We start from the raw sequence: 16,937 nt of genomic DNA, 5'->3' as shown, positions 1-16,937 counted from the left end.
TCCTGTCATGATCTAGACCCCAAAGGTGAGAGGGAAACCTTGTATATGCTTCTTGCTGCAGGTGTGAGTGACAATGTTGTCCTGAAGAACGGGAAAAAGAAAGCTGGACAGCTGACTTAAGAGAAAGCCACCTCAGTAATTCTTAAAACCTCAGGCCAGGCAGGGGAACATATCTCCATTTAGCTTTCTAAAATCAGAGAGCTCCATTCCTAGCACCTGAAATTGACTGACTTGGTCTACTTATTCAGCTCCCTGAAGTTTTTTTTTTATATTATTATTATTACCTTTTAGTTAAAATTAAAAACAGAAACACAACTGGGCGCTGGTGGCACACGCCTTTAATCCTAGAACTTGGGAGGCAGAAGCAGGTGGATCTCTAAGTGCAAGGCCAGCCTGGTCTACAGAGCAAGTTCTGTAACTGCTAGGTGACACAGAAAAACCCTGTCTGGATAAAACAAAAGAAAAAGAAATTGCAAACCTCCATATAACAAACAAATTTATTCTTCTTATGTTAGGCATCTCCTTTGTATTGCAAATCAATACAAATTTTAGTGGCATTTCAGTAATAACCAGAAACACAGGTATCTTTTCCTATTCCTGTGAGTTAGATTTTCATCCTCTCAGTGCTGCAAGAGCTGGAAAAGCAAAGGATCCTTGAACCAGCTCTAATTTCTCTATATTTCTCTCCAAGATTGTGACTTAGAGCTCTAGAAACAGAAGTGACAAGAAATGACGTTCCCTAACCTAGCCATAGATTCTACCCAATTTATGTTCTTTGAGATGGAGACAACATTGCAACAAATTGAACTTAATCTGTTCTTATTTGCAAATTATTTTTAATAGACTCCTCATTGTGTCTAATGAAAGGTGTATTCTGATGCTCTGGGAATTGGTGTTAGCTTGTTAGATGGAATACAGTTAAGGAAAACAACGGTTCACAAATAAAAAGTGAAAAACTAAAGACAACAAAAAAATTGATCATTTCAAATAACTTTTTTTTTCAAAAGTAAAAGCTGAGAGACTTGTTCTTTTAAAATCATATTTACTAAAACTGGCTAGTTGGGGATATCTCATTCTCTCTCTTTCTCTCTCTTCCCTTCTTCCTCCTGTTTCTTCTATCTGCTTTCCTGCTCATTTAAAAAATTCTGAAGGAGGCTTGATGGTGCTCAATCAGAGGATTGACCTCGTGCAGGAGCAAATTGATACCCTATGGCAAATCGCTCAACTTGGCTGTCAATGGAAGTATGCTGGACTTTGAGTCACTAGCATACAATATGAGAATTTTTCCCATGCTGCAACTCTGTCTAAACAATTGTCTAGCTAAATTTTAGGTAATTGGACTGAAGAATTCGATACTATGATGGAGCAGCTGAAAGTGGCCATTGTTATGGCAAATTCTACCAGAGTGGACGCAGGACTAGCCACAGGATTATCATCATGGATTGCTGCAGCCATGAATCATCTGAAGGAATGGGCAGGCATGGGAGCGTTAGCAGGCCTTCTGGTGTTGGTCTCCTTGGTTTGCCTATGGTATATATGCAAGATTAGAGTCTCACAGCAGCGTAATGCAGCCATGACCATTCAGGCCCTTACAGCCATTGAAGCAGGACAGTCTCCCCGAGCATGGTTGGCTACCATAAAAAGCTAAAATGTTACGCTCAGGATGCGAGGCTAAGCACTGCACTCAGGGTCAGCTGCTTTCGACCCAGAGAAGAGCATGTCTGATTGCAAGCAGGTTGATGCCCCAGGCCCCGCCTCTGAGAAAAAGGTATCGGTGGGGTCTGATGCTCTTTGGGTGGATGACACCTAAATGAACATTGGTACAAAGTCCCAATTTATTTTTAATATCAGAGATCAGACCTCTACTCTTGCCTGATGGGTCTAAAACAAAAAGGGGGAGCTGTAGAGAGGTGCGTAATGCCGCGCCTTAAAGATGGAGCTGGTTTCTGCCTTCCACCTTCCCGATGGTGAGTGCTCTCTGTCACAAACTCCATATTTTGGCTAAGGCTGAGGATCTGGCTTGCTTCCATGTATGTGGACCTATCTGCATTGCCCACAAGGCACGCTGGGGTTGGCTACCCAGAGGCTATTTAAGCTGTGGGCTGGCTTTCCCCAGGGTCAGAAGATTGTTCAAGGTTCCTGAATAAACTGCATTGAGAAGAACAAAAAAAAAAAAAAAAAAAAAAGAATAAAAAGAAAGAAAGAAAGAAAGAAAGAAAGAAAGAAAGAAAGAAAGAAAGATCAGAAAGAAGGAGAGGAGGACCTCCCCTATCAGTGGACTTGGGGAGAGGTATGCATGCAGAAAGGGGGAGAGGGTGGGACCAGGAGGGGAGGAGGAAGGGGCTTATGGGGGGATACAAAAGGAATAAAGTGTAATTAATAAAAGTTAAATAAAAAATTAAAAAAAGAAAATGTCCAACGTTTCTTATCCTTAGGATAAAGCAAATTGAAGTTACAGTAAAGTATCATTTTGTGTTTTTCTTTTTATCATGTTTCAAAGTTTGAAGATTTGCAGGCATTGACTCGGATGGAAGCAAATGGAGCCTTTATACAATGCTGATGGAACTGTAACTTGATATAGGTATTGTATAAAATAAAATCATTTTGTAAAATGATATGCAGACCCTTTTGCTAAAAAAATATGCAAAAATAGAATTACCATTTGATCCAGAAATCTGACTTCTAGAGAATTAAAATCAGTATGTCAAAAGTACTTTATGTTAGTTGACAGGTTATTTAAAATAACCAAGATATGGTAAACATCTAACTGTCCATTAATGGCTGAACAGTTTAAAAAGGAACTATGTATATAAAATAAAATGCTATTATTCAATCTTAACAAGCAAAAAAAAATATTCTGTTTGGGATTCATGATACTGAATTGCAGCATGGGTGCTTTCTTTTAGTTGGTCTGTTAAGGCTAGGGTAAGAGCTCAGTCCAAATCTGGGGTAAATTAGTAGCCTCTGCTGTGTCGCTGTCTCCTCTTAAGTTGAAACAACCCCAATTGGAGGGATAAGAGAAGCTCAATACCAGGAAAGTAAGAACTTACAGGGATCCGGATGCTTACAGCCTGTACAAGACTCAAGCTTCCTTCCAGAGTCATTTAAGCAACAACAACTACTGGGGAGAGACTTCCCCCTTCTGAGCCACCTGTAAGTCTAAGTCATGTGTCTTTCCTCAGTCCTGACGGGAGCTGGGATAGGCTCCTCCTGCATGCTCCCCTGGGATCTTTCCCCCAACCCCTCCATTTATTTATTTGTTCACTTTACATCCAAATCCCAGCCTCTTCCCTTCTCTCCTCCCAGTCCCACCCCCAAACACCAAGCCTCCCATTTGCTTCTCTCCTTCCTCTGGAGGAGAGGCCCTCAAGTACCAATCCTCTTTGACATCTCAAGTCACAGCAGGACTAAGCACAGGAGTGAAAAGGCAGCCTAGCTAGAGAAAATTGACCCAGTGGCAGGTAACAGAGCTATCTTAAGACACCCATGTCCCTGTAAGTAATCCCTTACCTATCCTCTTATAAGTAACCCAAATAAACCCATTGGTTCACTAGGCTGGGCATGAGTGAAATCATTTCTTTGGTCTGTCATTAGTGTTTTATTGGGGCTGAATGTCTACCCTGGAATACATCACAATATATACGTGTGTGTGTGTGTGTGTGTGTGTGTGTGTGTGTGTATGTGGTGTATGTGTGTGTGTGTAACCCTGGCTGTCCTGGACTCACTTTGTAGACCAGGCTGTCCTCAAAATCATCAAGATCCACCTGACTCTGCCTGCCGAGTGCTGGGGTTAAAGACATCTGCCACCACTGCTGGGCTCACATTATACCCTTCTATAAATGTTATTTAATAGTGACATACTTATTGTGAAAACAAATCTTCAGGGTAGGTGGATTACACTCTAGCTACTTATGTGATGTGTCAAGCTATCAAACTCAGAAATGCTAAATTTAATTTAGGGACAAAAGTACATATAATTTTTGTTTGTTTGTTTATTTTTATTAATTACACTTTATTTACTTTGTATCCCTTCTGTAGTTCCATCCCTTCTCTCCTCCCAACCCCTCCCTTCCTCCCCCTTCTCCACGAATGCTCCTCTACACATTGCTATCACATTTTTAAAGTTGATTTTATCTTTACTAATGAGTTGGTATGTTTATGTGAGCACAGTTCCTAAATTCATTATTATATGACAAATAATTCTTCCCTTAATTATATCATCAGTATTCATCCATCATTTGTATTCCATAGATTAGAGTATAAAGATAATCACCACCAATCTATATGAAAAAGTAAATAAGGTAAAGAGGACAGCATGTACTAAAAATACAAAATTTATTTAATTTGTACTAATTTTCAAATGGCTCTAGTAGAACCATCTCCACTAGAGATATTGTCTATAAGTTCTGAATCAAATGTAAAATCCCCTTACATAAAAGCTTTCTATAGTTGATAGAGAATTTCCAGTGCTTTTTAGAAAGCAAAGCAGAGAATAACAGGGAATAGAGATTCTGATCCTGAACTTTGTTCACGGTTCCTTCAGGCCAGTAAGTTTTCAGGTATCAGCAAATAATCATTAAATAACACATAAACAAACACTATAGTCTTATAGTTCAATTAACTAATTTTGACAACTATGTTTTAACATTCTGTTTTACCTTGATTTTGCCAAACATGTCTCATTTACTGTTTAGCATTAGTCTAGAGTCTGAAATAAGGATGTAGAAACTATTTTAATATCCCACAGAAATAATCACTCTATATATTAATTTTTATTTTGGTTTGAGGAAGGATCTGTTCAGGTAGCCATGGTTGACATGGGAGTCACTGTCCGACTGAGATGGCTTTGAACTTGTAGTTACCCCTTATCTCTGCCTTTCATGTATTACAATACATGGCCCTTGGTTGATGCTTCATTCTCCACAAGATCTCCTGGGTCCAGGGAAGTTGATTTTTTGGTCTTCTTGTTAAGCTCCTATCCTCTCTGGTCCTTCAATTCTTCCTGTAGCTCTTCCACAAGGCTGCCTTTGATCAGTCCAACTTTGGGCTGTGAGGCTCAGAACCTGTTTTGATCCTTTCTGGGTGGAGTCTCTCAGAAGACAGCTGTGCTAGGTTCCCATCTTCCAGCACAGCACACTGTCATTGTTAGTGTCAAGGGTTGACTCTCTCCCATGGAGCTGAAGTCAGGTTGGGTCAGGGATTGGTTGGAAATTCCCTCTATCTCTGCTCTATCTTTATCCCTGGACATCTTGTTGGCAGGGTAAATTTTGAGTGGAACTTTGTGTGGGTGGGTTGGCTTTCCACATCCCTCCACAAGGAGTCCTTTTTAGTTAGAGGTTGGCGTCTGATATCTAAATGCTAATTATACCCAATAAAATAAATACATTAATTTCTAATTATATATATATATACGAAAAATGCTTCTAATGGACCAAATGACTTGAAGAACAATAGACTACTTAAAAACTACATAATGTACTTGAAAATAGCCTTCAACTTAGGAGACACCAGGACAATGATGATTCTATTCATGAGAGATGTGTGAGAAATATGGGCACGTGTGTGAGCACACACAAGCACTGTGCACACAAGCTCCTTTCAGCTCTTAAAGAAAATACTATGCACATGTGTTTTAATAAATGGTCAGATATTATGAATATTAGCCTTCCTTCTGCCTCATGCAAATGCTTTGACAATTTGATTACAAAGTTTGAGGATTTTTTATACATAAATCTAAATTTAATTGTAAACCTATGTGTGTGTGTGTGTGTGTATCCAAGATAGAGCAAATGATTTGCAAACTCATTGCATATTCTGTTTGCTGAGTTTTAAATTTTTAATAGCAAATCAGTTACATGGAAAAATACAAATTATGGGAGGCTTGAACAAGAGGAAACGCTTTTAAACCAATAAACTGTATTTGTTTATTTGCATGCTGGCAAATAAGATCATAGCATTGCTCTAACCTCTGCTCTGAAATACACCAGCTCTTAGAAGAGTGTATGAATAAAAATCAACTTGAACTGATTTGTAAGCATTTTTGTTTCTATAAAAACAGCATCAAACTCCTCCACCAGCTCACTAGATTGTTTTCCCTCCTAACAATGGCCATTGGATTTAATCAAAGCTCAGTCTTTACTGACCGTAAATGAAGACCACAGGAATCAGTGTGTTCATGAAATCACACCAGGTGACTCAAGAGCTACTCTCATTTTTAGTTTTTTGAAAACTGTTTTTTCTTTTTTTTTCAGATGTGATGAATTTCTTTCTAAGCATTACAGCCTTCACAGTACTCGCAGAATTTGCTCTTGGAAGCTTTGCCAATGTCTTCATTCTTCTGGTGAACTGCACTGACTGCATCAAGAGAAGAAAAATCTCCTCAGCTGATCAAATTCTCACGGCTCTGGCCATCTTCAGGATTGGCATGCTTTCGGTAATATTAGTGAATTGGTGTTCAGATGTGTTTAAACCAGCTTTATTTTTACAAGCAACAGTTAGTATTTGTGTTGGTTGGGCAGTAACCAACCATTTTAGTACCTGGCTGGCAACTACACTAAGCATATTTTATTTGTTGAAGATAGGCAATTTCTCTAATCTTATTTTTCTTGGCCTGAAGGCAAAAATTAAGAGTGTCATTGTAGTTGTGCTTTTGGGGAGTTTGGTGCTTTTATTTCCTAATCTTATGACGGCATCCATATGTGAGTCAATCCTAGTGAATGGACACAGAGGCAACTTGACTAGAAAGACCAAACTGACTTATGTCATAAACCTTACAGCCAAGATGGCATTCACTCTGGATAATGTCATTCCCTTCACCATATCCATGATCTGCTTTCTGCTGTTAATCTACTCCCTTTGTAAACACCTTAGGACAATGAAGCTTTATGGAAAAGGATACCAAGATCCCAGTGCTTTGGCTCACATTAAGGCTTTGCAAGCTGTGATTTCCTTTCTGTTGTTATTTTCCCTGTTCATTCTTTCTATAATGACATTCTGTTTCAATAATACAAAGTCTCTGGATGAACCAGTCTACCTGATTTGCTATGTTTTTGGAACCTTGTATCCCTCGAGCCATTCCTTCATCCTGATATGGGGAAACAAGAGGATCAAACAGGCCTTTGTGTTGGTGATGGTACAGGTAAAGGCAAAGCTTTGGCTGAGAGAACAGAAGCCTTAAAGTCCTTCAGGCAATAGCAGAAATGTGATACAACTAGTAGTAGAGTTTGCAGCATTTTATGAATTCTATTGCTTTAGAATGCAAATAGATCCATATATATCACCTTGCACAAAACTAAAGTCCAAGTGGATCAAAGACCTCAACATAAAACCAGATACACTAAATCGGTTAGAAGAAAAAGTGGGGAAGAGCCTAGAACTCATTTGCGCAAGAGACAACTTCCTGAACAGAACACCAACAGCACAGGTTCTAAGATCAACAATCAAGAAATGGGACCTCATGAAACTGAAAATCTTCTGTAAAGCAAAAAATACAAAACTAAAGCCTACAGATTGGGAAAGGATCTTCACCAACCCCATATCTAACAGAAGGCTGATATCCAGAATATATAAAGAACTAAAGAAGTTAAAAAGCAACAAATCAAGCAATCAGATTAAAAAATGGGATACAGAGCTAAACAGAGAATTCTCTATAGAGGAATACAGAATGGCAGAGCAACACTTAAAGAAATGCTCAACGTCCTTAGCCATCAGAGAAATGCAAATCAAAATGACCCTGAGATTTCACCTGACACCCATCAGAATGGCTAAGATCAAAAACTCAAGTGATAACACATGTTGGAGAGTTTGTGGAGTAAGGGGAACCCTTCTCTATTGCTGGTGGGAATATAAACTTGTATGATCACTCTGGAAATCAATCTGGCGCTTTCTCAGACAATTAGGAATAGTGCTTCCTCAAGATCCAGCTATACCACTCTCAGGCATATATCAAAAAGATGCTCAAGTACACAACAAGGACATTTGCTCAACCATGTTCATAGCAGCTTCATTCATAATAGCCAGAACCTGAAAACAACCCAGATGTCCCTCAGTTGAGGAATGGATACAGAAATTGTGGTACATTTACACACTAGAATACTACTCAGCGATTAAATACCAGGAAATCATGAACTTTGCAGGCAAATGGTGGGATCTAGAAAAGATCATGCTGAGTGAGGTATCCCAGAAGCAGAAAGACACACATGGTATATACTCACTTATAAGTGATTACTAGATCTATAAGATAGGATAAACATACTAAAATTTGTACACCTAAAGAAGATAAACAAGAAAGAGGACCTGTGGTAAGGTAATCAATCATCACCTAGAAAGACAAATGGAATGGACATTGGAAATAGGAGAAAATAAGTAATAGGACAGGAGCCTACCACAGAGGGCCCCTGAAAGACTACACCTGGTAGTCTATCAAAACAGATGCGGCAATAACCAAACCTTGGGCAGAGTACAGGGAATTATATGAAAGAAGGGGGAGTTAGTATGACCTGGAGAGGACAGTAGCTCCACAAGGACCAAATATATCTGGGCCCAGGGGTCTTTTCTGAGGCTGTTTCTCCAACCAAGTACCATGCATGTATATAACCTAGGACACCTGCCCAGATATAGCCCATCGCAGCTCAGTATCCAAGTGGGTTCTCTAGTTAGGGGAACAGGGATGATCTCAGACAAGAACTCAATGGCTGGCTCTTTGACCTCCCTCCACCCCGAGGGAGGAGCAGCTTTGCTAGGCCACAGAAGAGGACATTATAACAGCCCTGAACAGATTTGATAAGCTAGAATCAGATGGAAGGGGAGGAGGACCTCCCCCAGTAGTGGACTTAGAGAGGGGCAGGAAGGAGACGAGAGAGGGAGGGTGAGACTGGGAGGAAATGAGGGAGGGGGCTACAGCTGAGATACAAAGTAAATAAACTCTAATGAATGTAAAAAAAATAAATAAAAAAAGAAAAATGGACTGTGTGAATTATTTCGAAAGAAATTTCTAAAATGTATTTTATCTAAGCCTACTAAATTAGAGATTACTTATGTTTGCAGACATGCACAAAATACAAAGTCTGTCTATAGCTTTCCCTTAAAATTATTCTTCTAAAACCAATTCAATAATTCAAAAAATGATTCACATTTTTCCGAATTATGAAGCTAGGCACAAGTAACATAACTATTAAGTTTAAGACCTATTTTTATGCATTTGTTAAAACTGTTATCTTCTTTCAAAAAATCACTGTTGTTCCCATTATTTTCATATCACATGTATGTATTTGACATACATGACTCAAATCTTTTTCAGTTTTTTGATAAGTTATCAAATTCTGTTCAACCCTAAATATGTGTGGATACAAGCAAAATCAAATAAACTGTATTTTGGTGTGCGATTGTATGTGTGTATGTGATTAAAGTTACAGAAAACAATCTTGAATTGATGAGAGAATACCAGAAATTAATTAGAAAAACAGTAGATGCTGAAAATGGTATAAATACAGTACTCATGTATAAAATAATTAAAAACAGTGAAAAATTGAAATGTAAAACACATACTTATCCTGTTATACTTGGAGGAAAAGTTGAAAATTTAAGTACATTTTATCAGAAAAAAATTCAATACTATAATGAAAATAAGAAATGTAGTTAAATATGGTAAATATATTCATCTGTTAAGCAATATTATGACAGTTTTACATTGATACTCACTTAATATTCTGGAGAAATTACAAGAACTATCACTAGTACTTGTAAGATATATTGCACTCTTCTCTTCTTGTCTCTTCTATAAACCCACAATAGCTCTTTTCTATCTAGAAGACCATTTTGGATATGAAAGCAGAGAATAGGAATACTAAGGAAGAAAAATCTAAAGAGATAAATGATGAGTGAATGAAGAAGAGGGGTAAGGAATGTGTAAGCAAAACCAAGCAGATAGAGATTTCAAAGATGGAACACTACCTCTTCTGAATGTCATATTACTTCGATTTTATTTATTTTTGTCAGTTTTTAATTTTTTAAATTTATTTATTTTTCATTAATTACCGTTTATTCAGTTTGTATCCCAGCTATAGCCACTTTCCTCATCCCTCATCTCCTCCCATGCCCCTCTCCACTTCCACTGCTAGGGGAGGTCCATCTCCCCTTCCCTCTGACCCTAGCCTATCAGGTCTCATCAGGACTGGCTGTATTGGCTTCCTTTGTGGCCTGGTAAGGCTGCTCCTAACTCAGGGGGATGTGATCAAAGAGCCAGCCACTGAGTTCATGTCAGAGACAGTCCCTGTTCCCATTACTAGGGAACCTGCTTGGAGACTGAGCTGCCATGGACTACATCTGTGCAGGGGTTCTAGGTTACTTTCCTGCATGGTCCTTGGTTAAGAGTATCAGTCTTAAAAAAGACCCCATTTGCCCAGATTTATTGGTTCTGTTACTCTCCTTGTGAAGTTCCTGTTCCCTTCAGAACTTTTATCTCCACCTTCTTTCATAAGATTCCCTGCACTCTGCCCAAAGTTTGGCTATGAGTCTCAGCATCTGTTTAGATACCCTGCTTGGTAGATTCATTCAGAGGCCCTCTGTGGTAGGCTCATGTCCTGTTCCCTGTTTTCTTCCTCTTCCAAAGTCTGTCAAATTTTCCTTTTTGAGTGAGTATTGATCATCTTACCGAGGGTCCTCACCTTTGCTTAGGTTTTTTAGGAGTACAGATTTTACTATGTTTATCCTATATTATATGTGTAATATCCACTTATAACATGAGTGTTTTTTTGCTTCTGGGACACCTCACTCAGGATAATCTTTTCTAGTTCCCACCATTTGCCTGGAAATTTCATGATTTCCTGGTTTTGAATTGCTGAGTAGTATTCCACAATACTACTCAGTATTAAATATATTTACTCAGTAGTAAATATACCACAGTTTCTTTGTTGATGGTCATCTGGGTTGTTTTCAGATTCTGCTTATTACAAATAAAGCTGCTATGAACATGGATGAGCAAATGTCTTTGTTGTGGAACTGAGCATGTTTTGGATATATACCTAGGAATGGTATAGCTGGATCTTGAGGAAGCACTATTCCTAATTGTTTGAGAAAGTGCCAGGTTGATTTCCAAAGTGGTTGTACAAGTTTACATTCCCACCAGTAATGGAGGAGGGTTCCCCTTTCTCCACAACCTCTCCAACATGTGTTGTCACTTGAGTTTTAGATCTTAGTCACTCTGATTGGTGTAAGGTGAGATCTCAGGTTGTTTTGATTTGCATTTCTCTGATGACTAAGGATGTTGAACATTTCTTTAAGTGTTTCTCTTCCATTTGATAATCCTCTATTGAGAATCTTCTGTTTAGCTCTGTACCCTATTTTATAATTGGATTACTTGATTTGTTGCTGTTTACTTTCTTGAGTTCTTTATATATTCTGAACATTAGCTCTCTGTCAGATATAGGGTTGGTGAAGATCCTTTCACAATCTGTAGGCTCTTGTTTTGTTCTAATTACAAATTCATATCTCTTCAACATTGTACTTGAAATACTAGCTAGAGCAATAAGACAACTAAAGGAGATTAAGAGGATACAGATCAGAAAGGACAATGTCAAAGTATTACTATTTGTATATGATAGGATAGTATATGTGAGTGACTCCAAAAATTCAACCAGGGAACTTCTTCAGCTTTATAGAAGGTTTTCAGTTTCATGAGGTCCCATTTCTTGATTGTTGATCTTAGAGCCTGTGCTGTTGGTGTTCTGTTCAGGAAGTTGTCTCCTGTGCCAATGAGTTCTAGGCTCTTCCCACTTTTTCTTCTAAGCGAATTAATGTGTCTGGTTTTATGTTGAGGTCTTTGATCCACTTGTACTTTTGTTTTGTGCAGGGTGGTAAATATGGTTCTATTTTCAATTTTTTGCATATAGACATCTAGTTAGACCAGCACCATTTGTTGAAGATGCTGTCTTTTTTCCATTGTATGGTTTTGGTTCTTTGTCAAAAATCAAGTATTTGCAGGTGTGTGGGTTTATTTCTGGATCTCCTATGCAATTCCATTGATCCACCATTCTGTTTCTGTCCAGTACCATGCAGTTGCTCTGTATCAGAGCCTGAGATCAGGCATGGAGATACCTCCAGATGATCTGTTGTTGTAAGGGATTGTTTTAGCTATTCTGTTTTTTCTGTTTTTCCATATGAAATTGAGAATTGTTCTTTCAAGTTCTGTAAAGAATTGTCTTGGTAATTTGATGGGAATTGCATTGAATCTGTAGATTGCTTTTGGAAGGGTGGCCATTTTCACTATGTTAATCCTATTAATCCATGAGCATGGGTGATCTTTAAATCTTCTGATATCTTCTTCAATCTCTTCAGAGAATTGATTTTTTTTTCAAACAGGTCTTTCACTTGCTTGGTTAAAGTTACACCAAGTTACTTTATGTTATTAGTGGCTATTGCGAAGAAGGGTGTCTTTTCCCAAATTTCTTTGTCTGCCCTTTTGTCTTTTGTATACATGAGGGCTTCTGATTTCTTTCTTTCTTTCTTTCTTTCTTTCTTTCTTTCTTTCTTTCTTTCTTTCTTTTTGAGTTAATTTTTTATCCAGCCATTTTGCTGAAGGTGTTTATCAGCTGAAGAAGTTCCCTGGTTGAATTTTTGGAGTCACTCACATATACTATCCTATCATATACAAATAGTAATACTTTGACATTGTCCTTTCTGATCTGTATCCTCTTTATCTCCTTTAGTTGTCTTATTGCTCTAGCTAGTATTTTAAGTACAATGTTGAAGAGATATGAAGAGAGTGGACAGTCTTGCCTTGTCCTTGATTTCAGTGGGATTAATTTAATTTTCCCTCTGTTTAATTTGATATTCGCTATAGGCTTGCTGTATATTTTCTTTATTTAATTTAATTTTTTATTTTAATCACAGGTCATTCGCTTGTACTTTATATTTTCTTTACTAATGTTTAGGTATGTGCTTTATATCCCTGACCTCTCAAAGTCTTTAAACATGAATGGGTGTCGGATTTGTTAAATGCTTTTTCGGCATCTAAAGAGACAATCATGTAGTTTTCTCCTTCAGTTTGTTAATATGGTGGATCACATTGATTGATTTCCATATACTGAACCATCTCTGCATGCCTGAGATGAAGCCTACTTGGTCATAGTGGATGATAGCTTTTATGTGTTCTTGGATTCAGTTTGTAACTATTTTATTGACTATTTTTGCATCAATGTTTATAAGCGAGATAGGTCTGAAGTTCTCTTTTTTGTTGGATGTAGTTAATTTTGTTGGATTGGAGTTTTCCTTCTTGTAGCTTTTGTAGGGCTAGGCTGTGTAGATATTGTTTAAGTTTAGTTTTGTCATGGAATATTTTGTTCTCTCCATTTATGTTGATTTAAAGCTTTGCATATGTAGTAGTAGTCTGGGTTGGCATATGTGTCTACTTAGCGTCTGCATGATACCTGCCCAGGCACTTCTGACTTTCACAGTTTCTGTTGAGAAATTTGGTGTGATTTTAATAGGTCTACCTTTATGTTACTTGGCCTTTTTCCCTCACTGCTTTTAATATTTCTTATTTGTTCTGCAGATTTAGTGTTTTTGTTATTATGTGATGTGAGCTGTTTCTTTTCTGGTCTAGTCTACTTGATGTTCTATAGGCCTCTTGTATGTTTATGTATATCTTTTTCTTTAAGTTAGGAAAAATTTCTTGTATGATTTTCTTGAAAATATTTTCTGATTTGGAGTCTGGAATCTTCTTTTTTGTTTATTCTTACTATTCATAGATTTCATCTTTTCATGGCACCCTTAATTTCTTGGATATTTCGTGTTTGGAACTTTTCTGATTTTACTTTTTCTTTGAGAGATGTATCCATCTCTGCAATTGTATCTTCACTGCCTGAGATTCTCTCTTTCATCTCTTTTATTCTTTTGGTGATGCTTACCTTTGTGGTCCCTGATCTTTTCTTTAAGTTTTCCAGGTCTAGGGTTTTCTCTGTTTGTGTTTTCTTTATTGATTCTAATTCTGTTTTCATGTCTTGCACCATTTTCTTCATGTGTTTGAATGTGGCTTCCTATCTTTTCATGTTGGCCTCTATTTTTTTGTTCCTCTCTATATGCCACTACTTGTACCTCTACATGTGTCTCTATTTGTTTGGCTGTATTTGCCTGTATTTCATTGAGAGCTTTGTTTCTTCCCTCCCTATGTGCTTCTAATAACTGGATAAGCGTATATTTCACATCATTTTCCTGTGTTTCTAATGAATTAGAATATCCATTGATTTTGGGGGTTGCTAGTGAAGCTGTGATATCCTAATTTTTGTTGGCTGTGTTCTAATAATGACCTCTAGCCATCTGTTTATCTGTAACCTTCACTGTTTGTTCCTGGAGCTTGTACTTCAGACTGGGTCCATCTGTCTCTGGTGTATGGAGTATTCTTCAGAATGATGAGAGAAGTCTACTGATTCAAGAGTGGGTGTTGGTGTTTCAGCTGTAGCTAAGGGAGGAAGGTTGCAGGGGCACCTGTGCAGGCACGGGAGTGTGAGTGGAAGTATGCCTTAAAGGACAGGGTGCTAGAGCATATAGGTGCCTGGAAGGGTGGATCTTGAGCACAGAAGGGGGTGCTGGCTCTGCTCTAGGTGCATTGTGCATGCGCAGGTGCCCTGACTTCTTCAGTGGCCTATAGGCCTACCATACTGCCCTCCTGGTGTTCAGATCTGTCTGGGCTCCAGGAATTGTTTGGACTCTATTGGTAGATCCATATAACATGGGCTTCAATGTTCAGAATGCTGTCCCAAGGATCCCTAAGTTGGACACAGTGGGGATGCGGGTAGAATGGATCCAATGTCTGGCTAGTAATGTAGGGGGACTCTGGATCTGGGGCTCTGCACACACTCACTTGCTCACAGACCTAATCAGAAAGCACAGTGGTTCTCCTGTACTCTATTCTCAGATTTGGGCCCACAGGGACAAATGAGAATTAGGAGATCCATCAGCTCACTGTTGTCTACAGTCTGGCTGCCAGACAGTGAGACCCATACTTGGGGCAGCTGCCTCTGCCTTCTCCTGCTTGGCACAACCACTGCCACATCCACCCGACCAGCAGGGGCCGCTGGTGCTTGGGGCAAGGAGAAGTGCAGGACAGCTGAATAGTCACCATTCTCATTCACCGGAGATGTCCGCGGTTGAACTGGATCCAAACTGCCCCAGCTCATGGGTTGTCCCCTCTCACCCAGGAAGCCTCAATGTCGATATTCTGGCTTCAACTGCTCCTCCACTCACCATTTTCAGAATTTCAGAGCCTGAGCCCCTTAGTTAAGGTGTGCGCTGTTCGCTGCCATATTGGACCACTCCATAAATTCAATTTTAAATCACATATTGAAGATTAATTTAAGGTAGACTTTAGCTTTTCAAGGAATTATTTTTTTTCTGAATATTCCTGTTAACTCCAAGAATAAACACAATTGTTATTATAAAATTGCTCATTATGTACATATGCACAAACTGACCAATAATAAATTTACCATATTGCTTCAATAAAAAGTACAGACAAGTTTCAGATCAGGTAGTGGTAAGTTTAAAAACATATTCAAATTGTGATTATGGCTTAATTCAGAGTTGATGATTTTTTTCCAGGCACAATTAGGAAAACTGCTTATTGCTCTTCTTGAAAAAATAAAGACCAATTTGGAAGTTGAAATGAAATTTTAAAATTTTTCAGGGTTTTTCAACCTAAATCTGGTTTCTAAATTGATGGTCGTTTTCTTCATTTTCCATCATTTAAAAAAAATAATACTTATTACAGCTTATTTACTATGTATCCCAGCTGTAGCCCCCACTTTCATTCCCTTCCAATTCCACCCTCCCTTCATCATCTCCTCCCCTACTCCTCTCAGAGTCCACTGACAGGAGAGGTCCTTCTCCCCTTCCTTCTGACCCTAGCCTATCAGGTCTCATCAGGACTGGCTGCATTGTCTTCCTCTATGGCCTGGTAAAGCTGATCCCTCATCAGGGAGAGGTGATCAAAAAGCCAGCCAATGAGTTCATGTCAGAGAGAGTCCCTGTCCTAGTTACTATTGGACCCACTTGACTACTGAGCTGCCATGGGATACATCTGTGCAGTGGTTCTAGGTTATCTCCATGCATGATCCTTGGTTGGAGTATCAGTCTCAGAAAAGACCCCTGTGTCTTGGTTCTGTTGCTCTCCTTGTGGAGATCCTGTCCCCTCCAGGTCTTTCTATCTCCAGACCCTTTTATAAGATTCCCTGCACTCTGCCCAAAGATTCACTATAAGCCTTAGCATCTGTTTTGATACCCTAATAGGTTGAGTCTTTCTGAGGCCCTCTGTGGTAGGCTGCTGTCCTGTTCCCTGTTTTCTCCCTCTTCCAATGTCCTTCCCATTTGCCTTTTTGAATGATGATTAATCATCTTACCCAGGGTCCTCTTTCTTGCTTAGCTAGAATGTATCTTCTTGTGTAAAATGTGGAAATGAGAGATAGTGTACTGAAATGATCATTGAAGAAACTTCAGTTGTAAGAAGAAAATATACAAATCTATGCAATAGCTAAATTTATGTAACTGTGCTAGACTTGACATTGTGAAACTTCAGCACTGCTAACTAAAAGCTTCTAAAATTATACACAACTGATTTTATTAATCACTCATCTGCCTCAGCAACATTTTTCTTTTATTGAAAATAGATATTTTATATAAAATACTCTAGTTATGGGTTCCTCTCCCTGAACTCCTCCAAGATCCTCTCCACTTCCAGTCCCATCAGAATCCACACCCTTTCTATCTGACATTAAAGAACAATAATAAAACAAAATAAGAGAAAACAAATTGGAATAGAAACAAACAGAAGAAAAAGAGCCAAAAAAAACTGCATGAGGAAAACCTGTAGACATAGAAAAACATATTCCTTCACACATAAATCTTATGAAAACACAAAACCAGAAGCCATAATGTATCCATAAATA

The 16,937-nt window shown here is 38.5% G+C and overlaps 1 protein-coding gene across 1 annotated transcript; it reads left to right on the top strand.

The window, feature by feature from the left end:
- The first annotated feature begins 6,175 nt into the window (after positions 1 to 6,175).
- On the top strand, positions 6,176 to 7,177 carry LOC110542393 (taste receptor type 2 member 136-like). The gene is given in 1 exon segment (XM_021628985.1): positions 6,176 to 7,177. A coding segment is annotated over 1 exon segment (1,002 nt).
- Positions 7,178 to 16,937: the final 9,760 nt, after the last annotated feature.

The sequence above is a fragment of the Meriones unguiculatus genome, chromosome 5 (genome assembly GCF_030254825.1).
Source record: "Meriones unguiculatus strain TT.TT164.6M chromosome 5, Bangor_MerUng_6.1, whole genome shotgun sequence".
NCBI lineage: Eukaryota > Metazoa > Chordata > Mammalia > Rodentia > Muridae > Meriones > Meriones unguiculatus.
This window is presented reverse-complemented; position numbering and strand designations above follow the sequence as displayed.